This window comes from Cydia fagiglandana, chromosome 17 (genome assembly GCF_963556715.1).
Source record: "Cydia fagiglandana chromosome 17, ilCydFagi1.1, whole genome shotgun sequence".
Lineage (NCBI taxonomy): Eukaryota > Metazoa > Arthropoda > Insecta > Lepidoptera > Tortricidae > Cydia > Cydia fagiglandana.
In genome coordinates this window covers 7,016,389-7,044,308 of record NC_085948.1, presented here as the reverse complement: position 1 = coordinate 7,044,308, position 27,920 = coordinate 7,016,389, and the positions used below count along the sequence as shown (strand labels likewise).

At 37.7% G+C, this 27,920-nt stretch overlaps 1 protein-coding gene and 1 long non-coding RNA gene across 2 annotated transcripts in view; both read right to left on the bottom strand.

Annotated features, from left to right (window-relative positions):
* Window positions 1–27,920, bottom strand: part of LOC134672402 (serine-rich adhesin for platelets) — a 346,211-nt gene that overhangs the window by 57,138 nt on the left and 261,153 nt on the right. The window contains exons 2-4 of the mRNA XM_063530285.1: window positions 27,660–27,700; window positions 5,433–5,549; window positions 4,710–4,840 (exon numbers count right to left, since the gene is read on the bottom strand). Of these exons, the coding sequence (XP_063386355.1) occupies window positions 4,710–4,840; window positions 5,433–5,549; window positions 27,660–27,700 (289 nt within the window). The remainder of the gene's footprint in view (window positions 1–4,709; window positions 4,841–5,432; window positions 5,550–27,659; window positions 27,701–27,920) is intronic.
* Window positions 11,128–11,925, bottom strand: LOC134672940 (uncharacterized). The gene is made up of 3 exons (XR_010099396.1): window positions 11,799–11,925; window positions 11,629–11,721; window positions 11,128–11,542 (listed from the first exon to the last, which is right to left on the bottom strand). It is a non-coding gene; the product is annotated as an uncharacterized LOC134672940 (long non-coding RNA).

Here is a 27,920-nt window from a genome sequence, read left to right as displayed (position 1 = left end):
GGGAGGATCTGGTAGCAAGAGATTGTCATCCGGGTTAGGGTGCTTACTTAGTAGGGCATTCAAGGTATCAGATGTATCAGGGGCTATAGCGTCGCTAGAGAAAAGAAGGTGAGCAGCTCCTTTAATGTTACCTTCCCCTATTTTATTTTCTACGTTTCGCGCAAGTGAATAATTGTGCTTAAAGGCGGATCTTGACAACTCTGAGATATCATGGGGATTGGAACAGTTTTGCTTGATCCGAGACGTTAGGGAAACACCTCGTTGCGCAGCTTGTTTGGCGTAGAGAACTCTGTAGGGGAAGGTAAGTAGGTTTTCCCAGCTTTCCTTAGAATTCTGATTCACCGTGGCTCTCAAATCATCTGCAAGTTTCTGGGCCACTGAAATTCGGGCGCCTCGTGGGATTCTTTTAATGACTGGAATTGATTGTTTGAGTTTGCTTAAAGTTTCTGATATTGGCGGATGATTATTAAGAGGTGAGCTTGTAGGGTTAGAGACTACACTAGAATCAACGGGCGGCGTGTTGCCGTGGACACGACCGATGTGAATATTGAGACCACGTTGCCCTTTGAAAAAGCGGACGTCAGGACAGAGCGGGCATTGTGTTTCAGTGGATTCCAGGGATGACGTGTTGGGGACGGCATTATTTGCGCTTGGTTGAAGCGACATAGAAAACTTATCGTAAAGAAAATAAAAACTTATGAATATAATAATAATAATAATAAACCCGCAGGGCAGCTTGTGGCGAGCTGTTGGGGAGTAACGACCCCACGGACCCGAGTGCTCCCGAGAGTCGGTCAGGGTCTCCGTCTCCGGCGTGTCTTCGTCGGTCGGAGTGGAACCCCAAGGGGACCCGCAGGACTCTCAGCTCTGGCTTGCCTTCATTGGCCGTCCAGAGAGGAGTCGTTAGAGCTATATGCTCCAGGGGTGGAAGTGAAAGATGCATAAGACGCGAGTTGGCACAGTGGCTGGTAACAGCCACTGGGTAGAAAGCGGCGCACACTTCTCGACACCCCTGAGCCGCTCACACCGATGTTGCTCCTGGTCGTCTTTACGACGGCAGTTTCAGGGGCCCATCTAGTCAGCGGCAAGTCACCGCCTGCCTCGATGACGGTGTTAACATTGTTATGGCAGGTGTCCGGACCTCTTTACAATAGCCCAGTCTCATAGTCCACCTAAACTTCAATCCATAGACCGGTATACTGTTCTCTTTTTCTACAATACTCCCAATGCCTGCTGAGACCGGTTCATGGGTGTCTATTGTTGCACCTGTGAACGGGTTCCAGCAGGCGTTCTACATAAACTTAAAGCTCTCCAAAGGGCCTCTACGTGTTGGATCTATATCCCCACGCAAGCCTATCAAAAGACCGGGATTTACAGGCCCGTGATTCCAAAAAAGGAGATACAAATAATAATAATATAGCCTCTTTATTCCCTAATAAACAAACATAATTTCCAGTCTCATTTCTTAAATACATTAAAATTTCATTTCATGCATACTTTACATATAACATATAACATTTCAAATTTTTTTTTTTATTATTATTATTTTTGAATTAGAAAATTATTAATTGATATATTATACATACTTAATTTAATTTGTATATCATACATAATTATTTATTTAAATGTTTATTTAAGGACCTCTCTACGAGTAAAGGCCTCCTCCATATCCTTCCAGGTATCTCTATCCATTGCCTTCGTAATCCAAAAACTTATGAATATATTATAATAGAAACTAAAATGAATATAAAAACATGCATAAACAATCACTAAGTCACTAAGTCGAATTCTGCGGACAAGAACTTCAGTCACTTGCACACATGCACTTATTTTTACACTTTTATGTGAAATTATTGTAGTTGTAGTATTCTCATGACCACATATATTGATTTTTGGAGTACATATTCCTTGTAAACATTTTCTGTTATGATTTCATATCTTCTTAGATTGACGTAACGTCTGTCAAGCCGGCCGCCAGAGCTTAGGGCCCATTTACTCGGGCTGCGGTCTCCACAAAGAAAATTCGCAAACGGTATGTCGACTATAAACCCATGTAGATTGGTTGAGATAAAAAAAACTGATGAAAAGGGGGCTAGGAAACTTATTTAAAATTAAATTCGATAAAGAGCGTGTTGTTCCGTTGCTAGGCGTTTGACGTTTTTTTTCGCAGTACGCAGTCACATTTCAGCTATTTTATGTCCAGTGTATTGATTCTGTGCCACTTCTCACCTGGGCATAGGTACAAGGGTTTAGGTACCTCTATTAATTAAATTCATGCCATACAAGATATATTTTTAACAAAACTATTTCGAATTTGATATTATAACAACAACATGGCTAAAAAATATTGCAGGCAGCTTACACAAAAAATCAAAGCATATAACCAACGCATATTACGAGAACTTTCAAAGTACTTACGTGAAATAAGTACATGTTATTGCCGCTTCACTTTCCCAAGACTTTCATAAAACTGGCTAATCAACGTCGGCCCAAGAGATTAGGCAAGTAGTAAATACACTTGGAAAGCATTTTCGCAAAGTAGCATAAAAGTTTATGTGATAAATCTTTTACCTTGCCAGTTTATGTGTGACGTTATTGAGGAAAATGGTGCTCAGTTTGTAGAGTGTCCGGCACTATCATACGGATGGTGTACGGTAAGATGATTTATAGTCCGTAGTTTTGTAACTGAGCCCGAGCTAACCCTAATAAATTGTCTATTGTTAAGTAAAACCGCTCGTGCCACGTGCCACAACCACCTGCATAAAAACCTGCGTAATTCGGTTACTGAGTGCCGGCGAGTCGAACACTACAGATGATGCGTAAGAAAGTAAAGAGAGATGCGTAACAAAGGCGCGTTATCGGAGAGCGCACCTACACTGGTTTATTGAGCGTTGGACTAGCCCGCGCTCAGGTGCCAAATAGAATGAGTATGACCTTTTTTTGCAGGTAAGCAGCACGTGCGGTTTTACTTAACAATAGACAATAGGATTAGCCGCCGGGCTCAGTTACGAATCTACGGACTATACCTCTATGTTTGTTTGTTTTTTCTTGATAAAAATTACACATTTAAAAGTGGGTTCGCGTCATAATCAAAGACCACGATTGCACTATGGTAATTTATACCTAAATGCTTGTACCTACACTCGGCATCAAAAGTACTTAACACAGCCATTCTCTGATAGCCTAACAAAATGATATAAGTCCCTGTATGAAAAACAATTTAGACTGTGACAGATACTTTAGGACGCGAACTGTAGAGATATATTTGGAAAATAATTCCCGGATGGCAGACTCTTTTGGAGCGTTGTTTCATTCGCTAATATATAAATTCGTCGGGTGACAAGCAAAAGTCACTAAGTACCACCACAAGTTCATAGTCATAGTGAACCATATTAGTACTAAAAGAAGGTCAATTTTTGTTTATATTTTTTTTAGTAATTAGTGACTTTTACTTGTCACCTGACGAATACGATTGGCCGCGGACATATACACGAAATAAATTTGCCCTCCTATAGAAAATGGACCAGCCAAAATGTAAGAAACAGCAAAATATTTTTTTCGCGAGTTCGGGGTTGGCCCCGTAGTAAAAGTTGCTCAGGCTAATCCCAAAACCTCCCTGCAACGCAACGGGAATGCAGTTATTTTTAGGGTTCCGTACCCAAAGGGTAAAACGGGACCCTATTACTAAGACTTCGCTGTCCGTCCGTCCGTCTGTCCGTCCGTCCGTCCGTCCGTCCGTCCGTCCGTCCGTCCATCCGTCCGTCCGTCCGTCCGTCCGTCCGTCCATCCGTCCGTCCGTCCGTCCGTCCGTCTGTCACCAGGCTGTATCTCACGAACCGTGATAGCTAGACAGTTGAAATTTTCACAGATGATGTATTTCTGTTGCCGCTATAACAACAAATACTAAAAACAGAATAAAATAAAGATTTAAATGGGGCTCCCATACAAAAAACGTGATGTTTGACCAAAGTTAAGCAACGTCGGGAGTGGTCAGTACTTGGATGGGTGACCGTTTTTTTTTTGTTTTTTTTTTGCATTATGGTACGGAACCCTTCGTGCGCGAGTCCGACTCGCACTTGCCCGGTTTTTTAGCCACCCTGTAGATACTGTCTGTACAGTCGACGTCAGAGATATGTTTAAATTTTTCGCCTTATCACAGAGGAGTAAGGTGCAAAAGTGTAAACATATCTTTGACGCCGACTGTACATAACAAATACATATATTATTTAATCCAATGCTTGTGTTTAAGCCAGACGTTGACCTTTTGAAGGTTTTCTTTCAATCAGGGGTTGGGAAAATACATTTATAATTAGTTTTCTTCTTGGATATTATTTTTAGAAGCTGAAATTATACTTTTAGAAAAACATTATGTTGAAATGCGGCTGATTTTTTCAATAGATAATTTTTTTTAAGGTTGAAACTTTCTGGTTTGACTTGTATAATTACCCATTTAAAGTCAATTACAATTGTTTGCGCTATTCCTGGAGTTGGCATAATAATTAAAGTTTGGGGCGGTGGTTCCGTCCTTAATAGGTACGTTTGATTTATAAATGAAGTAACACTAGTTTCTTTTTAACCTATTATAGGCTGAATTTTTTTAGGCCTCAGATTTGGTATTTGAAAAAAAAACGAAAGAGCTTGTAGACGGACTCCCCTTATGGTCTTCTCCACATTGACGTAACATAAAAAGTTATACAATGCCAACTTACCGATTTGCTCTTGAACAGGGGCTCTCGATGTGGTACTGGGAGAGGCATCCAAGAAATCTGTCCTTCTTGGATTTTTCCAGTTCCAGCAGATCCAGTTGCTTGTTGTTGATGCAGTACTGCTCCCGGAATTCCTATAAAAAGATTTAGGTATTGATACAACGAAATTTTTAAGGCTCTTTGACAGCACCTATTATAGAGGATACGCTCTCTACTCCACGGTCCCAGAGTTTCAACCCTAAACGCGGCAAATATGTAGCTACTACCAAGGGTTACATACTTACGACGTTTGAGGCTATAAAAGAATTGACTTCAGAATATTTATCATAAAGTACCTATGCTTAAAATTTTTGATAACACCAAAAGATTTATGTGATAAAAATGCGCATTACAGACCCTTTAGACTATGCCTATTTTGAGTACCTTAACAGCTTATAGTCTCTTGATAAAACCTCGGGAGTTTATTCCACAAGCGGAACAAATTTCTTTGAAACCTCACGGTGCGCGACCAATGATTTAAGATGTGAAGGATGAAGGCCTTTGAAGGCCCGAATCGCCCGGATGGTTAGTGATCAAACAAAACAATGATATGTGTCTTAATTGCGAAGGCCGAAGGCCGAGTTCCGCGTAGGGCCGAAGGCCCGAAGTGTCCGAAAAGTTAGTGCTCAAACATTATTAATTGAACACCCCGTAGACGGTGAGCGTTGAGTTACATACAATATTTACCTGCTTAGAGTACATGGTGGTCTTGCTGGCTGGCCGGTCGTCGTTGGCCTTATGCCGCTTTCTGCCCGCGTTCTCATCCTCCGACTCGTAGCCTTTGGCCGAATGTGCTATGTCCGCCTGTAAAAAAAAATAGTTGTCTGTAAAATCGGTTTACGGAGGATTATTTTGCGTGATAACGTCAGAAGAAAACATTGATGAAAAATTGCCGTAACGTTACCATGGAGATCTGTCCACAACGTTACCGTGGAGATCTGTCCACAACGTGACACTTCTTCGTGCATGCTACCGGTCGCGGTGTTCATCGATTTATAAGACGTTAGGTGAGACATAAGGGAAGATATTTTCATTACTCCTGAATGCGTGAAAAGTTGAACGCCTAAAACTGGCAATTCTATTTGTTAACTCAACAAAAATAAGACTTAAATGTAAATATACAAAAGCTTTTATTCAAATTAGACGCCGTAGAATTAAAGACATTCTCAAACCACAGCGAAGCGAAACATTAACCACTATTTACTTTAAGTTAACATAATTCATTCCAGAGCCGAAATCTTTATTAATGTAGGTGTAGTACCTACCGTTTAACCTCTACCGGCCCAGAGACCTATAAAAAGGTCTCCTGTTCCATTCTAATTTGAACTTTGTGTTGACAAAATAAAATTTAATTTTGCTTGGCAGGGTTTGACGTATGGGCGGAGAGAGGTTAAGATAACAACCTATCAAATATTCTACGCAACAACATACTCGTAATGTACTTCATTATGTTCTTTTGTCACTTAGATAGTTCACTAGGGCCACTTGCGCCATTCACTAACCTGGAGTTAACCGGTTAAACCTGGAGTTACCAATGTTACCATGGTCTACCATTACGATTTGACACGGGGTTAACGGGATGGTGCGAGCGCTAGCAAGATAATGTATATGCGTTATTAGAATCCGTCTAAGCTAACTTTGCACTGATTTGATCAAAAGTGTCATTATAAACGTAACATTTTCATAAATATTGGATATGGCCACACATTGTTTGCAAATGTCATGCAGAATTATTTTGGTTCGACTCAATTAAACATTGACAGTGGTCCGTACTCGTATCCCAAAATGACACATTTTTTTATTTATAATACAATATCTTAGAATACGAGTAAACTCATTACAAAATCATATATTCTTGAACACAGCCGTTTCAACGGTTTCTCAATCTTCATTATCTTCCTCTTTTTCAAAATTACCCTCTCTACAAACATTAATTCAATGATAAAATGTTTTATGCAAATACAAATACTTGCCGACGCTATCAGGAAAAGTCATTTAAGTTGAAGAGCATTTAAGCCCTGCGATTTCTATGTAGTATCATCACAAAGACAGTTTTAGAAATGGAATGGCCTTCATTATTGAAGATTTGCAATTTGATATCAGGTCACATCGATTTCACTGAATCGTCAGGAGGAATATTAGCCATTATTCTAATCTTTCGAAACTATTTTTTATAAAGCAAATACATCTGCAAGCCACTCAAAAATTTTTTTAATGAAACATCACATTAGGTAGGTTTTATATTTTTTTGTTTAGCAAAGGAATAAATTATAGCATCTTTTCAAATATTCAAATTTATTTCTTTCATGTTTTTCTCTTCTACTTTATTCACAATGTATCTTCAAATAAACTTTGTATTATATGATTATATTTTGCATTATCTTGTCTTAAATTTTCTTAAACCTGATTCATCACGTTTTAGTTTTATTCCTTTTGTAAGTCACTAGAGAATCTTTAGTGAATCTTATCAAACGTCTGAATAGCTTTTACTAGCACTAACAAGTTTCTGCTAGGGTGTACCACAGTCAAGTGGTTGCCAGTAATGCCACTCAACCTGGGAATATGGGCGTAAGGAAAGTCACCTCTGGCTTGCGTTGTCGCGCGTGACTATTATAGTATACGTAAATTAGCGCTTGACATATGAGTCGCGCATGGCAATGCAAGTCATGCTAGCAGAAGGTGTATTCTGATTATACTCTTATTCCTCATTTATTTATTTTTCTTCTTAAGTTAGGTTGTTTATAATATGAATATAAAAGTAAAATACAAAAGAACATAAAAAACAATAAAAAATACATATAAACACATTATAAAAAAGCTAACCTAGGGTGCCGCCGGCAGCGGGGCAGGGCCGCAGAGTGAGGAATCGACGTACTATACGCGCCGTGTCCAAAATTACCGCCTTCTGCATCGGACCCTTGATCCAACCACCCAGCGAGAGTTTCTCTAGGTGTTGGTCGAGACTCTTCGCTATGAGACCGTTCGCTGACACGACTATAGGAACAATGATCGTCGAGTCAACATCCCACATGGCGGTTATCTCGTGAGCCAAGTCTAGGCAAGGACTTATTATTATGTTTGATCTGGATTTGTTCTTTATCGTCTGGTCTGCGAGCGAATTAATACAAAACAAATGTTATATTGGTTGATCGTAGCGGGCATTAAAGTAAACATATAAAATTCAATTGACTGATCTCATAAACTAAATAGATTTCTTAGATAACTTAGAAAGACCTCGTTTGTTTTATTAAGTAATAAGCTTCGTAGGTATTTATTTAAAGTACTGAATTTCAACTAGGCGACTGTTATACAGTATCAGACTTTTACGAATCACCGAAGTTCAATATTAAAAGAATACCTAACTGATTAAGGTGCAGGCATCTAAATCAAAGTCCTTTACTGCACCACCTCTACCAGTACTATGGCATCAAAGGAATCAAGTCACTGGATTCACTCGAAAAGTTCCTTCCAATAGGACTCAATCTGAAATGGAAATGACCGAACTCTCCGGCTTGCAATTATTGCTCTAGTTGCGAACATTTGTTCTTACCTACTTCGAGAGGCAATAAACTGGGAGGGATTTTATTGTGTTCCAAATTCGCTTAGTTTCATTATTTTGACGGTAATGTGAAAGTCAGGTTTATGAGCGTAGTTGGAAAGCGTTTAAATAGATTTAGAGTGATTGTTTATCAAAACAGGTAAGTATACTAAGTATGTGTAGCAAATAACTAGATATTATGGAGATTTACTAATTGATATATTGATTTAGTAATAAAGTACATGGTATTTTGTAAAAAGGTATGATATCTTTTTTCTTTGGTAATACCAAAGGTGAGTTCGTTTTATACTCCATACTTTACGCTCTAAAAGAGGCTTTATACGAATCAGCATTCAGCATACACATTGAAAGTAAAACTTTTCGTCTTTCTGGTCTAAAATAGTTTAGTAAATATCGTTAAATAACGTTAATATTGCACGTAAAACATAAATACTACTTGCTACAAGCTTCTAAAATACGGAAAAGTGTTAATATAAACACCAAAAAAATTATAACATACATTGAATTACTTTAGATTACAATCTAATAAGCCAAAATTAACTATCAAAATCTATGCCAACGAAGCAGCTGAAATATTAATAATACAGTTGACTGAGCTTATATTTCACTTGAAATTTGTTTCATTATGAAATACGTGCCGAAAATACTAATAAAAGAGCTAAATTACCATGTTTCCACTTTGACTGTAGTCCTATAGCCTAGCTGTTAACCTAAAGTTATACAGTCGACGTCAAAGATATGTATACACTTTTGCACCTTACTCGTTTGAAATAAGGCGAAAAATGTAAAGATATCTTTGACGTCGACTGTATGAAGTTGCATATTTGCAATTTTCCAATGTCGCATAGTTGTTACACGCATAAGTAAAATTTAAGTACTACTGTATAAAATACAGTATATTTAATGGTGACCGAATTTAACACAGCCGCGTTTTAACACACATTGTTGGCGCTCCCATACAAATTAATTGGTATGAGAGTGCGACTGCTTATTAAATAATAACATTCACGTTCTTTACTTGTAGGTAATTAGTGTAATTATTAATGTAAGCTGCAAATAATATTATATATTTAGTAACAGTTGTACTTAAACATGGGCAGTTGTATAAGAAAATTTGTTCAAATGTGTTTGACTCGTCTACGTTATTTATTTCAGCAATAGGAATACATTTATTTGCTTCGGAATTAAGTTGAGACAATACGAAAACTAATTAGTTTTTAATTCGAGGCCCTTTTTTGTTTCTGAAAATAGTTTTAACTAAATTTTGTTAATTTCGCCATTATGACGTGACGTTATGGATTATTTCATCATCATGGCAACTTACGGAAGGAATCTGAACTAAATTGGAACTGTAAGGCTAAGATGGTCGGCTATTTATCATTTGTCACCATAGCTGTCACGTTCTAACAAATATGTAAATGCGAAAGTGACGCAAGGCATGACAGGTGATAAAAATGCGGCCATGATACCGTTTCTGAACTGGTTATCACTAAAAGCTGGCTCACTCCGCGATTTCGTCGCTTTGCAACAGGTAGCTACAAGTACAACCGTCCCACACCAATTTTGGTGGCTAGCCATAAGCCGCGCGTGGCGCTGTCGCCACCTAGCGGTCATATCTGTTCTAATCGTAACAGACGTGTTTTGTTAGAGAGCGAATCTTCTGTACCTAGTACTATTATTTATTCTGTGCTAAAAGGCAGCTGGTACGTAGTACGTCTACGTATCATTTACATATTATAACTTCCCACTTCCAATTTACGCTACGTAAATATTTATGCAATTTATATGCAATAAAGTATCCTTTCCTCCTCATTACCAGCGTATAGAGGTTAACCGCGTTTTAGTTTTACATAAGATAACACCAGATGCACGTTATTAAATTTTAGCTCTTTATGCTATGGTAATAAAATTTACTTTCCTATGAAAAGCAAGTAAAATACATCGTGCAATTTTCCTCGTTGCTCAAGAGGGTCAAATTAGTGGACTGCCTCGTTAATCTTTTGTAATTTGTAATAAAAGAAAATTTACGGGCTCGAAAATTACGTAGTGGATAATAGATTCTTTACCGGTATTTTATTCTGGGTTTTAAAGGAGAAACATTTTTTTCTTATTTTAACTGTTATTAATTGTATACTTTATTTCACACGTCTTCTTCACCGTTGACAAAAAACTAAGAAATTACGCCTCGCCTGTCAGTGTTTATATATGTCAGGAATTGTGGGCGTATCATACTATCGGCAGCACATCAGAACCTTCAATCGTGGATGACGAGAACCTTCAATGAAATACGATGTTCGACTCACAATCTTTACTGCACAAGACTCATTACAAATCACAGCACGCGATACGTTTCTTTACTTAAGCAAACCAGTGGATTATACCCAGGAGCCGCCACAGACGTCATCTTCTCCCGTTCGTTCTCATCATGCTACTTCTGAAGATTGATTGACACCATAACTTCAATTGTTCTGGACTTCAATTGTTTTAACAGCGCACTCTATGAAGTCTTGGCAGAACTGCGCCGAACGCCACTCAGGTGTACGTAACACCCTAGTTTGCTCTATTTGTCAAGATTTGCATGATAAAACGCCTCTTGAAGGAAACAGATGGCACAATTCAGCCATTCTCCGACTAGTTTGAAGCACTACCGTTTATCGCTTATTAACGTCGTCGTCACTTTCTGTCAAATGCGAGAGCGACTCAGCAATATACTGAAACAACTATTATTTAGGGGTACTAATATGGAATATTTTCTTAATTAATTAAGGAAACTAGACAATATGGTAAAAATATTTATTCAGAAATTTTATAATTTAACCCGGAGAGCCTTAAGGGCCTTAATGACAGGAACTTAAGGTAAACTAGCTCTTATCTAAATAACATGAGCATCAGACTCTTATTTAAGTGTTGAGGGAACAGTTATGGGTATAGCGAACTCTTTTTAAAAATGTTTTGGTAGAAGCGGCCTACTGACAAACAAACTTAAAGGGTACTAAGGGTATGAGGGCGCCAGAACCAGCATCTCTGGTTCAGTAATAAATATTAAATAAAGGGTCGATCTAACCTCCAAAACTTCGAAAGACCGTAAACAATACAACCGCCACGTTGGCCAGGAACCTCTGCGTGGAAGTATGGAAATGCCTGGCACAGCTCCTTGCCACTGGTAGCTCGGCTTGTAGAAGCTGGCATCTTGAGGCCACCCCGTAAACTTGTAATAAAGACGGTAAATCTTGAAACCCTGAAATTTATAAAACTACTAAGTAACGGAACAGACATTCACAGAATCGAATAAATATACTCGACTGCGAGTAGGTCGCTGCTTACCCGGGGCAGACAATAAGCGGGCGTAGGAAAGGACTTGCATAATTTCAATGCACCCGGGGCTTCAACTGCACAGGACGATTCACATCCAACGAGCTGCAATAATATAAAAACAATCAGCACTGCACTGACAAATCCATCCAAAACAATTAAGGAATCGACGAGCTACTTACGATTAGGCGGCTTAAACCGCGATATAGCTAGAAGCCATCAGGCGGCACCAGGCCGCTGGGCAAAGGAAACGAACCACCTTGCTACGATCTCTTCCAAATCCAAAATGAACGGCTAGCTACGTGGCGAGCCATCGGTGACAGATCAAACGACGGGGTTACCAGAGTCCGAACGGGGCTCGGGCGAACACTACATGACTTGACAAAAAAAACGCTTTCTTTCCTATTTAGTTTGCTTAGAATAATATTTAATACAACGCGCCGACGAATACAAAAAATATTTGAAGACAATTTTAATTTACAACGACCTGCGATTAAAAAAAAACCAAAAATGTAGGAAGGCACCGAAATTATTTTTAATCTAGCAACCCGGACCCTGTTGTTATCGACTGTGCTCGCTAGATGGCGTTAAGGGTATCAAACGAATATGGGTCACATACTGTTTAATATTGAAAAAATAAAGAAATAAAAATTTTGTTGTTACAATACGATAAAAGCACAACCACCACATCGAAATAGAAATTTCTTATTCTATCGCATAATTTCAAGATTTGTTCGCTTGATCGCTGCGCGCGCCGGCTCGCGAATAAAATGGAGATCTTATCTGTTTCATCAACGGAGTGGAAACGTACTGATAGCTTTTTAAAATTCTAATGCGTTTCAAGTGCAAATGTTCGGGGTGACTTTGAATTTGAAAGGCAATCGGATCTGGTAGACATCACATTTTCAAATAAGTATCTACTACTATAGCAATACATCTGAATTTCAATTGCCAAGTGGCATTATACTGCCGATTTTTTTTTTTGCAGTAGTGTACCAATGTATGTTCTATACAGCAACATTGGTGCCCAATTACAAGGGTATAGCTCTCCTTGCCGTGGTTAAATTGGGAAGTACCTAATTAAGTAATATGCGCTGTATTTCAAAAAAAATGACTCTTTAGGTACGTTAGAATAGTGATTAGGCAATTGTCATAGGTAGTACAGTAGGTGTATGATTTACATAATATTAAACACTAAAACTAAATTACTCGTACAGTCAAGCTTCATACTAGGGACGAATTAATATTACATTTATAAAAATTTCAACCTCCTGAACTAACTGAATAATAAAGTTAAAAAATCATACATTGCAGCTGTAAACTTAAACTATGCGCATGTAGGCGTTTACTACACCAACGGCACAGAACGCAAATATTTTATCTAAATACATTATATTTACTGTTCCCAAGCGAGCTGATACGCATAACCCACAAATGCAATATTATGGAAATAGGAATCCTAAAGGGATTAACACGTTCGCGGACGCGGATTGCATAGCATCCGTTTTTGTACTCCTCCTGGTGACGCGCCTGCTATTGCATCCGTTATTCTTTTTAAATTTCTTCGTTGAAATGCTTATCAATCCGCTTAACCACAGTATAATATTATTCATCAAGTTTTCCTCTACCAGTCACCAGAGTCAAATAATGCGTACTGCCATATTACATAGTTTTATCGAAGTTAAAAATTATCCTGTGACGTCTCCAAATTGGCCCCCCTTTCTGTGACGCGGATGCTATAGCATTCGTCTTTGTATGGCAGCTCCCTTAGTAGCCCGGCAGGTGCGTCTGGGAGTGGACATATGTAATTTGGGTCAATTTCGTGCGCGATAGCGATTTTGACGTATTTTTATAAAATCGTAATTAATGTTTTTCTTACAATTTCTTTAAGTTTTTCATTGTGTTTTAATAAACAAACGTGTTTACTTGCTGTTAATTATACTACAGTAAAATTTTGATAACGATTAATGTGAAAAAGTGAGGCATGAATGTGTATACCTATTATTGAAATAATTACGTTACTAGTCATAGTTTTGGTCATATACTTGTGAATTATAGCCTGTTGGCGCTCGATGATCACCTCCCACAAGGTAAGCACCTTATGACACGCATTTGTGGTATCATTCTGTGTATATTTCATGCCTTGTATTTGGTGCAGATGCATCCGAAAAAGAATATAAAGTTGGGTGAATCATCGCTTGGCAGGAAAAGTAGTGGACGCTTTACGTCCAGAACTTAACGCGGCGGTGCGTTACAGGGAACTGAAAAAGTGTAATGCGGTACATATTGACACTTTTGAGAAGTAGTGTTGGCGTAAAATGCTGCGTATACCTTGGACAGCTAGAAGAACAAACCTCTCATTTTAAGAGAGCTCAACATTGCAACTCGGCTCTCTACAACATGCTATGAGACCCATGACTGGGCCTTTAGATTAGAGCCGGTCTCCAACGCATAATTTGTAGGTAGTATCACATAATTTGAGGTCGAATGAACAGCGAACGTGCTTGGCATGGGGCATGCATGAGATGGACTCAATATTACAATGATAAGCAAAGAGGGAACAAAACAGAAGAAGAAAATTGTTTGAAGAGGTCAGCAAATGAGTCTTTAGAGCAAAAATCGCGCGCTTAGGAAGTCAGAAGTCTCAGCCATCAAGTCCATCGAGCACGATGTATGAATGCTATAACATGCGATGTCATATAAAATCCCATCTTGACTACGTCATGTGACAGACATGCTTATGCATCCGAATTGTATAGCATTTGTTGTCACATAGCGTATAAAAAATATACTTCATATTGACGCGGATTGCATAGCATTCGCCTTGCATAGCATTACGCGTCATATACAAACCTAAAAGATATATTTGTAGTGACAGGAATGCTATAACAGTCCCAATATTTCCATACAAAATTTAGGTGTCCAACTGGTGTGACTGAGCGTCCGCGAACGTGTTAAACATTAAACCTTAAACATTTTTGCTGTTCCTTATCCATTGTTCGACGTTGGTAGTTAAAATGTTACTAGCTTGGTAGTCTGGCGGCGGGCGTACGACTTTCAAAACAGAGGTCGCGGGTTCGAACCTCGAATTTATATACGATGTATGACAGTTGCCACAGACAGTTTTCGGTAAAGGCAAACATCATGAGGAAACCGGAATAACCCCCAAAAGGCCTAGTTTCCCCTCTGATTTGAAAGGCAGATAGCAGTCGCTTTCATAAATACTGACTACGCTAATTCTTAGGATTTGTTGTCAAGGGACCCCCAGGTTTTCATGAGCCATGACAATAAGCCGGCATAACGCCAGGAAGATGGTGTTAGTTCAAGTTTGGTTTGAACAATACGCAGAATTTTCACTAAGCAGTGAGAAGTACTATCAACTGCAGGTTTCGAATTATTGAAAGTTGCTCAACTAGCCAAGTTTCACGCGAGCTCTTTTGCCAACTTTCCACTTCAGAAGTCGGACTCTGATGCGCTTTAGTTCACTGGAAATGTTTTCACTGAACTAAAATGTTCTGCTAGTTCCCAAAAGGCACTCGTACGTAACGTATTTTCATATTGTATTTTGCTAGAGGCACTAAACTTACAAAATTTAAAAGTTCACTGCCGTATTGGTTATAAAATTACTATTAGACTCGTCGAATTTTAAATTGATCCTTAGCTAATGTAAATAAGGTGAAATATAAATATGTAAAAGTCCATGTAATCAATGCATTGGTGCAAACTCAACAATTCTAGTTTACAACAGCATCTAATATTTCCAATAAAGTGATCGACGTTACGCGTCATGCTCTTAACGCCCCTGATTGGACGAAGTTATTTATCATTCGGATAATTTCTCTTATAGGTAAATTCATAATAGCGAGCGTGAGATTTGTACGGAATTGTAAAAAAAAACATAAAATCCGTGCCAGCTTCCGTGAATCGAAACCTTTTAATGACCAAAATTTCACGGTCAACTAGTTTTTTCCACAATACATCAGTTGTCTTTCCGTTAAAGACTCCCCATTTCCTTTCGTTTCCTATTTACTTTGTGTTCTTTATATTTTCAACATTTTCCTCACAATTATCTTCGATGTCATATTTCTAAGAATCGCGGAGTAAAAGAATTGAGTTTCCTCCTCGACACTGGGCTAAAACCCTTATCTTCTTGTTCCCCTTTGAACATGTAAATCGATGTTAAACAAGAGTGTAAGTCTAAAAAATATTTCACATTACCCATACGTTCGTCATTCATGTATAGCCCTCGGGTTGTCGTTGCTTTAATTGCTGCTGCTAACATCAATAGTTATTTGTAACGGGTAAAAAAAAATGGAAATTAAAGGTGTTTATTATGTCATATGTTTATTCTAAAGAATGTGTTATTAAGTATTATCTTATCAATTTAAATATCATATTCGGACGATAATTGCAGCTTGCTATTATTACGTTACTATCAATTTCTTTGACAAAATAAGTCGGATAGAATATTCTAATCTCAGCAAAATGCAACAACAAACGCCACTCAATTAATTCGTTTATGCTTTAACAGCAAAGCAGCTGCGGTCGTGATGAATCTGACCTTAACATAAGTAATGTAACCTGTCTATCTCTGTGCAGTTTGTGAATCATACATAATTTTACCGTCGTTAGCAGAGCTGTTCCATAAAAGGCTTCAGAAACAAAGTGGCACTATAACGTGGCTATAACCGTGCTATGAAATCTTTAAAGAGACATTATTAAACAAAATTCAGTTAGGTGTTTTTCGTAACGGAGGCCGGTTCCCTCATAATAATTTGATATGGTTTTCAACGTTTTTATACGACCTTTAGTCATCTTAATCATCGTCTCACACGTATCAATAATGTCAAGCGAGTTAACGCTGAATGGAGAAACGAAAGCCGCCAGATTCCGATGGCTCGGGCACGTAGTCCGAATGGGGGAAGATCGCGCAGTCTGGAGGGCGTATATTCTGGAGTACCAAGTGACCGAAGACCGTCTGGACGCCCTATGTACCGCTGGAGAGACGAAGTGCAGAAAGATCTTAGCGAACTCGGTGCCGTCGACTGAACGGAAACGGCTTTGGAATTTTGGATAGAGAGAACGGGGTCTTTGGTGTCGGAGGCCAAGATCCACTTCGGGGCGTTGCGCCACAGCAGTAAGTAAGTAACGCTGAGTAGTCCTAGAAAAATGCTATCAAGTCAAGACGACTCTTTGCATTTTTGTAGGATTATTCAGCGTTAGCAGCTTGCGCTAATTGGATTAGACCTCTCGCACGCATTTTTTTGTGTGCGTGAGATGCATGCAACTTAAATGCGAATTTAAACTATTGTGAAACATACTAACATTAAATAATTTTACGGTTTAGACTCACTTGTTTTATGCCACTCGCGCGACATATTTCGGAGAGCCTAGGTCTCCTTTCTCAAGCACTAGTGCGAGCAGCGTTCACGATAGCCGTGTATCGCGTACCAAACGACAACAACAAGTGAGTCTAAACCGTAAAATTCTTCAATGCGACTCAAAGTCGTATCAAAACAAGTAGATTATCAAATCGTTACTACAAAATCGGCCTCCCGTTTCATTCTGGAAAGGAATGCATGTGCGAATTTCAGTGGGAACATAAATTATTTTCTGCATTCAGACTTTTATGGACGCCAGGTTTGCAGCAATTGGGATAAAAGTTGTTCTGTGTATAAAATATGAAAATGCGGACAGCTGGTTTTTATCATGTCGGACTGATTTAGATAGCTGCCGACGTGATTGTATAAGTACGTGCGTGAAATAAACTTATAAATAAAAATAGGTTTTATAAAGATTCCCGACTGGGGATCTTTATGAACCCAATTTTTTTGGAACCTGACCCTCTAAGTTCTATTTAAATTCATATCGGAAAAGCCGATCGCATCCAGCGTTTTCCGCGATACTATTTAATTTCACCACTAGCGACCCGCCCCAGTTTCGCACTGGTTGACAAATTATACATCTAAACCTTCCTCAAGGATCACTTTATTGACAGGTGAAAACCGCATGAATATCTGTTCAGTCGTTTTTGAGTTTATCGCGAACATACAAACACACAAACAGACAGACGCGGCGGGGGACTTTGTTTTATAAGGTGTAGTGATTATATTAGGTAACATAAAAAACTACTGCAGCTTCAAGATAATATCAAAATATAATTAAAACTGTAACAAATCATTAAATCTCAATCAGGAACCTCGTCCGCGAACTTATCTAAAATAAAATATAAATGTGTATAAATCTATGTCCTTATAGTGATTCTCCGCAAAAACATTTAGATAACACCATTACTTAACCAAATCAATTTATCTCAAATCCTAATTCCGCCCATTATGGGTAAACATTAATAATAAACTTCGGGTTTTAATTTAAATAAAACGCCAGAGTAATTAAAATAACGGAGGGTAATAATTATTTCTGAGAAAATGAATGCACGCCTGACTGAGCACAACTTGAAGCAGTTGGTTTGGTGCACGTGACAAACATAAAGCGTTGTGATCGCGTTTGGAAGTTTCCAAACAAATCTTTGCAATAAAGGTAGATTCTGCATTTAACTTATTGCTATACGTACTCGTACATGTATATCTGTCAGATTCATCAGATCATACCAATCAAATAGTGCGTCAAGCAAATCTTGTCAGTAGCAATGTAAAGCAAACTAAAGAAGGGCAATACTCAAAGAGTAGTATTGCGCTAAGAAAAGCAGCAATGTACAATGTACATCGAATCAAAACTTTTTTTTTCCGCTGAGCGCGCCTTGTCACGTACGTCAATTCAAATTGTCACTCGCGGATTCTCTATTGAAAATGTTTGAAATTGTTATTAATACGTATGGACGGACAATTTAAAAGCGGTGTGTGATGTTGATAAAAATGATTAACTAATTTGAAGATCTCAAAATAAAATTGTAAGTGGACGATGCCGTTAAACAACCCATACAACCATTTCCAGTCGCCGTTACGACGCGGTGTAGACACATCTTGTGTCGACACCGTCTGTTTCGGTCACAATTCCAGTCGCAGAGTCGTCGCCGTGTCGACACAGTTACCAGAAATAGGGAAGGGTCGACACATGACACAAAGTGACATAAAGTGTGGTCACCGTGTGCACACATTGTTTCGGGTTTGCGACTACTTTATGCCAAAATCATTCGTTCATTCGTTCATTTTGTTCCTGTCTAATGGAAACTGTCAGATGGAAAAATAATTAAATAAAAATAAGTGACATTAATACGCCATCTCTAAAACGGATTACAAGACGTAATTATATTGTTTGCATTTATATTACAATAGGACTTAAATTATAATGGGGAATTAAACTGCTCGAGTGATTTGATAAACTAAGTGTAATATAATCAACGCGCCACCACATTGTTTTAGTTTAGCCGGAAATGAAATTGTTTACTTCTCAGTGCCTGTGTTCATAACTATATTATTTGATGCATTTTTAGTACTTCGATGCGTATACTATGCTTAAATAACAGAAATAACGCTTTACATACTACGAAACTTGTTAATTATGATGTATAAATATGGTTTAAGGCTGAGAAATATTGCAGTCACAAAGTAGTCGCAAATGTTTCGACTTTGTGTCGACTCTGTGTAGACACATGACACGCGCTGTCAAAAGTAATAACCAGAGCTCGGCAGGGGTGAGCCATTTTGACGTCACTTATGTCAAGTGTAGATATTAATATAGATACACCTTAGAAAGAAATATTAAAATAAAACTTTATTCATTATAATTAAACTAAAATGACAATGCCTTATGTAGAAATAAACTTTAATACTCGTAGTAGCATATGGATGGATATACATATTATTTGAAGAGGTTTACTAAAAAAGCTTGCTATAAAATTCATTTGTTTTAATGGCAACGTAAAGATCGTAGCGGAAAGACAGCCTAAATAAAATAATTTCTTTAGTTATTAAATTACACCACATATACCATCGAATGACAAGGCATGTCCATGTTGTGCAATCTCCGAAAACAGCTCACCCCCGCCGAGCTCTGGTAATAACAAAGTTACTGGATTTGCAAAATGGCTCCTTGTGTTCATTTGTTTTCAGATATTCTCAAAGTGTAAAAATGCCGTGGTCAGAGATGGGACTTAATAGATTGACTGTTTATTCGACTAATTAATGGAATAAAAAAAGTTAATACTCAAATTTTAATCGCGATTAGTTTAGTCGACCTAACATAGATTGAGATGACATAGAAAACGATGACCATTTTGGATTCCAAGATGGCGGCCATGCACTATGTCATAAAAGTCGTCATGGGTGTCGTTTTATAGGTTTTAGGGGGCCCTGATTTCGAAAATGATGACCATTTTGGAATCCAAAATGGCGGCCATGCAATATGTCATAAAAGTCGTTATGGCTGTCGTTTTATAGGTTTTAGGGAGCGCAGATTTCGAAAATAATAACTATTTTGGAATCCAAGATGGCGGCCATGCACTATGTTAAAAGTCGACATGGATGTCGTTGTATTGGTCATGGTCATCATTTTCGAAATCTGCACTTCCTAACACCTATAAATCAACATCTATGACGGCTTATATGACAAAGTGCACGGCAGACATCTTGGAATCCAAAATGGTCATCATTTTCGAATTCTGCACTCCCTAAAACCTATAAAACGATATCCATGACGACTTTTATGACAAAGTGCACGGCACACATCTTGGATTCCAAACTGGTCATCATTTTCGAAATCGGCACTTCCTAAAACCTATAAAACGATATTCATGACGACTTTTATGACAAAATACGTAGCCGCCATCTTGGATTATAAAATGATCATCGTTTTCGAATTCTGCACTCCCTAAAACCTATAAATCGACATCCGTGACGACGCAAGTTATCTTTATTTTCAGATCTAAAGCCCCCTCCAGACTATGCGCTGTCTGCGAAAATCGACTACACACTCGCGTTCGCGGCTTCGCCCGCGATTCACGCGCTTAGTTTGGAGGGGGCTTAACAAATTGCTACAGAATACAAAGGACAAAAAAAGAAGCGAGGAGGTAATGAAACAAGCAAAAATACAGATGATTCCTCGACGCAATTGGATGCTTCTTAAATTGTGTCCAAATTTTTTTGTCATAAAAGTTTTTATTTTTCACATATTACTCTCACAAGTTCCGTGACATTTCGACCTTGTAATTTTTTAAGTTTAAGTAAATGTTTTTGTTTATCTATGAGGATCTCACTTGAATACTATAATCAAGGTATGTTTATATTTGATGATTGAAATAGTAACGCAAAAAAAAAAATTATATTTGTGTCTTATATTCCTGCCGAAGACTTTTATTTTTCCTTTTCCTTCTACACAAGTTTGGCCAAGTAATAAGAATTTAGGGCTCTCAATTTTATTTTGACTTCTACAACAGTAAAGCTACGAGGCCATGTTTGGTATCGTTTTCGTATAAATTCGCAGTACCAAATTTAGTTATGGTATCACATTGACACCATTCCAAAGTAAAAAACTAAAAACATGAACTTATTAAAATACTTTCTTTTAAACTCCTCTTCACGCTTAAACTGCTGAATAGTTTTAATTTAAATTTAGTACACATATATTTTGAGTCCCGAGACAGGACATAATAAGTTATCTCAAAAATCATCCTTTAAAGGTGTGAAATGAGGTGTAGGGGGGAATTCAGAATTGACTTCTTGAAGTTAATACCTGGTTAATACTGTTTAAGTTTAGGTTTCAAGTCATGTTTTTTTATCATTTTTAACTAAATCAAAGATGTAGACCATACCAAATTTAATATAAATCGGTTCAGCGGTTATTGATTTCCCGTACAAATTTCCACGCCACTTTTCACACCTTCAAAAGATGATTTTGGTTATAAGATCTATCCTATGTCCTGTTCCGGGACGCAAACTATTTCTATACCAAATTTCAACGAAATCGGTTCAGCGGTTAAGCGTCAAGAGGAGTTTAAAAAAAACCGGCCAAGTGCGAGTCGGACTCGCGTATTAAGGGTTCCGTACATTAAGCCCGACTCGCGCTTGACTGCACATTTCTAATAGGTTTTCCTGTCATCTATAGGTAAATAACTATTTTGTGTATTCAGACGGACAGACATACAGACGCACGAGTGATCCTACAAGGATTCCGTTTTTTTGCTTTTGAGGTACGAAACCCTAAAAAGATTTTTTTTAATTTTGTGGAATGGTGTCAATGTGATACCTTAAATGGATTCAGCAACCCAGATTTATACGAAAACGATACCATACACGGCCTAGCACCTTCACTGATGTAGATATATCAAAATAAAATTGTGAGCCCTAAATAAACTTTCAAGAGCGGATATCTCAAAAACTATTCATCATATCGAAAAAATTGACTGAATAAACTTGTAACAAATTAAATTAACTTTCATTTTGTATAAATGGCCATGTCGCTAAGATGCATAGTTTCCGAGATATAATCGAAAAACCGGAAAATGGGACCTTCAAACAAAGCCCCCTCTCTTCCCCCCGCTCAAGGGCTACGGCCGGGGACTTTTGATATGTTCACCTCCTAACTTGTCCAAACCAAGTTACAGAGTCAAAAATTGTGTTCCGAGCATTTCCCTCTACAACTTTTTGGAGCATTCGTTGGCTGACCTAAGTAGCTTATTGCATTTCTTTAAAAACTTTTCTGTAAAAGGTTGACGGGTGTTGGGTGTTTATATGGTTTTGGTCGATTATTATCATTTGCATCGCCCATGATGACTTACTAGAATTACTTACGAGCACACGAGACACTAATAGTAGTTTGACAAACCTTGGTTTTCAAGAGGTATTACATATTGACATTTGCTGTCACAAATTTGCTGTCAGATTTAGTCGCAAACCGCACGCAAAGTGCACACAAATGTGTCGACACCTTGTTACGGAAAAAAGTACACACGGCGACGACACTTTGTTTCGAAACAATTCTAGACACATTGTGTGGACTCTGTTACGATACATCTGACATTTAGTTACCACTTTGATGATTCTGCGACTGGAATGGTTATATGGGAAGAATGTATGAATAAAATCATTGCTTCAGCAGGTAGATGTCATACTGATAGATAGATTTCTCAGTTGGCACTGTAGGCATTGTAGGCACCTTAGCTTTAATTAAGCATAGTCTTATTTAATATATTGGTATTTAATGGTGACACAGCAGAAATATCTCTTGAAATAGAAACGATTCAGAAAGTAAACAAACAAGATGATGGCTGTCATTCACAATCCACATTCCACAGATAAAACACAGATGACACGCGATTTTCGAATTATTCGAACACAAGTGTTGCTAACCCGCGATTTTTCAAATTTGCCGCCGTTTGCTACTGACAAGATTTGCTTGACCCAGTATAATTATACGAATTATAATGTTTTTTTTCTCTATCCATAATAAGAACGTTTCGTACTTATCCTTTGTCATGGAAGTAGTAGTAGTAGTAGTAATCACTTTATTGTACACAACACAGGTTTACATAATATTTACAGAAATAAAGGTACAAAGGCGAGCTTATCCCTGCAAGGGATCTCTTCCAGCTAACCTTCGAGTAGATGAGGGGAGAATTCAAATTAGATAGACAAACTTAAGGAATGCACAGTAACATTTTAAAAGTAAACTAACCAAAACGTCCAAAAGTAAATAAAATACATGCTACATACATAAATACTAAACATATATTACATATAATATAATTATATATATATACACAAGTGTCAAAAAAAAAATTAATAAACATCAGTACTTAACCAAATCACGCTTGGTTGGAAAGCATAAGTTTCTTCAAATTAGCCTTGAATGACGCTACAGACTGGGACCGCTTGAGCGACAGGGGCAACTCGTTCCACAACTTCACAGCGCCGGAAGTAATGCCACAATTTGTTAGATTTGACAATTATGGCTGGCCATTTTAATCGTGGTTTCTAGAAAATAGTTTATTATTCGTCATATACCTAATACCCGTTGTTGATAAAATATTATTTGTTTGTATTTCGCGAGCAAATGACATAGGACACACTTTTCTATTAAAGTAAACAATTTACTTTAATAGAATAAGTGCAAAGTTAACATTGGACCAGTTTATTAGCAAGCGATAGAGTGTAGCAGTACCATATGTATCTATCAATTTCTTTGATAAACTGAGCCGCAATCCGCCAATAATAATCAAGTAAATTCATAGATAAGCGCCCGAATCAAGGCCGTCGCAGTATGTCTCAACAGTAATTCAGCTGCAGTTGCCAACCGAACAAAACATACCTACGTATACATATAATCATCCCTATTTCCCGGAGGGGTAGGCAGAGACCACGGATTTCCACTTGCTACGATCCTGACATACCTCTTTCGCTTCCTTCACTTTCATAACATTCCTCATACCTACCTCTTTCGCTTCCTTCACTTTCATAACATTCCTCATACCTACCTGTCTTTTATAACTTGTTCCCCACGCAAAGGGCAGACACCTGAATACTTCAAACAAAGGGTTTTCACTTTCCACGCTCCTTACATCGCAGGAATTTCATTATAATTTTTAAGAAAAAAAAACCGACTTCTATGGGGGCCGGTGAAAGATTATTGTAGATGGTACACTATGTAGAAAAGGAGGTAAAACCACCCACTTTTTTACTAGCATTTCGCTTCTGTAAGGGTCGTAGTTCTAGCCTAACCTAACCCACTTCTCTGATAGCAGTTCAGTTCTGTGAGGATCGCAGTTCAAACCTAACCTAACCCACTTAACGGCCCATGCGGTGCGGTGTACGGGGGTTTAAGCGGGAGGGGCTAGTAAGATTGGCATCATCATACTTATATACTTACACATTTTATGGTAGGTAATCATAGTGGTTTATTTAGTTAAGGTATCCTAGTGGTTTTCCGGGTCAAGGTCCGGGTCCGAGTCCGGGTCTGAGTCCGGGTCCGAGTCCGGGTCCGAGCCCGGGTTCGAGTCCAGGTCCGGGTCCGGGTCCGAACCGGATCCGGGTATGAGTCCGGTTCTGGGTCCGAGTCCGGGACCCAGTCCAAGTCAAAATCGAAATTCGTAATCACCAAATGTGTACTATGCGTTGTTGAAGAGTTCTATTCTGGTCATCATCAGCAGTTCCATTTCATCAAATGCGACAGTTTTTAATGTAAATGCTTGATTTTATGATGAAAATACAAAAAAATCTATGCGTATGCCTTTAATATTTGAGGAGTTCCCTCGATTCCTTATGGATCCCATCATCAGAACTCGAGCTTGACAAAAATGTGGCTTAAAAACTTAACTTGCTTAACAAACATAACGAAGAGGAAAAATCGCCAAACGTGAACTATGCGTCGTTGAAGAGTTCTGTTCTGATCATCATCAGCAGTTCCACTTCATCAAATGCGACAGTTTTTAATGAATGCTTAATTTCCTGATGTAAATACAAAAATCTCTATACGCATGCCTTTAATATTTGAGGAGTTCCCTCGATTCCTTATGGATCCCATCATCAGAACTCGAGCTTGACAAAAATGTGCATTAAAAACTTAACTTGCTTAACAAACATAACGAAGAGGAAAAATCTCGAAACGTGAACTATGCGTCGTTGAAGAGTTCTGTTCTGATCATCATCAGCAGTTCCGCTTCATCAAATGCAACAGTTTTTAATGAAAATGCTTAATTTTCTGATGTAAATACAAAAATCTCTATACGCATGCCTTTAATATTTGAGGAGTTCCATCGATTCCTTATGGATCCCATCATCAGAACTCGAGCTTGACAAAAATGTGCATTAAAAACTTAACTTGCTTAACAAACATAACGAAGAGGAAAAATCTCGAAACGTGAACTATGCGTCGTTGAAGAGTTCTGTTCTGATCATCATCAGCAGTTCCACTTCATCAAATGCGACAGTTTTTAATGAAAATGCTTAATTTTCTGATGTAAATACAAAAATCTCTATACGCATGCCTTTAAGATTTGAGGAGTTCTCTCGATTCCTCATGGATCCCATCATCAGAACTCGAGCTTGACAAAAATGTGCATTAAAAACTGAACTTGCTTAACAAACATAACGAAGAGGACAAATCGCAAACCGTGAACTATGCGTCGTTGAGGAGTTCCGTTCTGATCATCATCAGCAGTTCCACTTCATCAAATGTCACTCTTTTGGATGTATATGCTTGATTTGATGATAAAAACCCAAAAATCACTATATGTATGCCTTTAACATTTGAGGAGTTCCCTCGATTCCTCATGGAACCCATCATCAGAACTGGGTTTTGACAGAAACGGGACCAATCTGTATGCATATACATTCAATCAAAAAAATAATTTTCAAAATCGGTCCAGTAATGACGGAGATATGAAGTAACAAACATAAAAAAAAAAAAAACAAAAAAAAAAAAAATAAATAAAAAACATACAACCGAATTGATAACCTCCTCCTTTGGGAAGTCGGTTAAAAAGTAGATCGCGTCGTAAATTAGCCTGGCTCATCAGCGGAATAGGACTCGGTTAATTTCGGTTTCACTCTATTGTCTATAGTCTTAATAAATGTTATTGTAATGATGTTGAAGGTATTCTGAAACGTAAAGTAAATTGCTTTTGATGTTAATTCATCATTCAAGTTGGTTAGTGTTTACTTCAACTTGATCTTAATGATGCTTTCCTAATTAAGGAATCGCTAATTAATCCATAATTTACGTGATATAGCTTCATAATTAATAGATACCCAACACCAGATAGAATAGATAGATTATAGAAACTCGCGCTATTAAGGGACAACATTAGAACTTCATTAATTAATTAATTTATTTTTATTTTATTTAGAAATTTAATTCAGGCAACAAGGCCCAATGGTTAATGGTTTCAGAGAGCGAAAGAACGCGACACACTAGTATTTATGTTCGTAATTATACACAAATCAAGAAAAGATGTTAAATGTTCGCCGCTTTTTCGACTCGGATAATAATGATATCACCTACCTACATTTATATTCCATTTTATTCGCTTGCTCGCTCATGACATTATTTTCTCGGTTCCTCCAGGCAACATATTATTCAAGTATTTCTTTTTCTTTCTAGAATTCCTAACGTGAAGTTACATGTAGGATCGGTAGGTAATATTGTGCAGCGTCCTCCCAACCTTTTTTTATCACAGGTGTTCCTTACCCATGCTTGTAAAGTAACACACGTGCCACGAATCCTAAAATGCTGTCATTATGTTTTCATATAAGATATCTGTAAAGGTAAACAAATCGTTTATACGTGTTGGATAGATGCTCTATTGTATACTTATTTCGAGAAAAATTACTCCGATTTTACAGAAGTTACATTTACAAATAAATCACTCTGCGAAAGATGTTCGGCGAATCGTTGTCTGCGAATCGATAATCTGCTAAAATTACTCGGAGAATCATTAGGTAGCCGTTGGATAAATTGATAGGTATTCAAATTTGGAGCGCCATGCGAGTTGATTCGAAATTTTCATTTAGGTATTAGTCTATGTTGACAAAGTAAAGTCTAATCAGTTTAGAATTTGTAGGCATAAAGTTATTGAATTGATATTTAATTAATACCTTCTGAAGCTGAGTTAAAATAAATCATCTAACGAATCTACTACCTAATATCACCAATCAGCATATTAGGTGTCGTAATATCACGCGTAGTAATTATGAACAATTGTATTTGTATATGTGTATCAACAACTTGTTTAAGTCTTGATACAGTTTAGCTTTATTTGATGCCCCGACATTTCGAAATGAAATAGCATCTAAAGTTTATGATCTCCTAAAATGTTGAAACGGCAAGTAAAATTTAATAGTTTAATTTAGTAAGTTTTGTTTTATGATGACATTCTAAAAATATAGTTAGGTTATATATCTATGAAACAATTGCTATCTACTGTGAAAATATGATGTTTAAGTTAATTTTAGGGTCCCCCTATTACTATGGCTGTCTGTCTGTCTGACTGTTTGTCAGACAATACTTGTATCACAAAGGTAGTAGAAGCTTACCGACTTACTCAAAAATTCAAATAAGGTACTATACGAGTAGATAAGTATAAAGCTTACCTGAGTGGAGACCGACACCCCTTGGCTGCCTACGGCGCCACCTGCAATGAAAAGGGCCGATTAGCACTAAGAACATCCAAAGGAATATTTTATTGCCTTTTTGGATTTTGCTGATGAATTCTTTCTTTCTTTCTTTCTTTCTTCGATATTTAGCCGCTTAAAGTCTGTCTAGTATATTCCTCGTAAATATTGAGGTTATTTGTGTAATAAAATATTTGTGGGGCAATCTTAGGTCTTATATTATAAAACCTCTTTTATTCA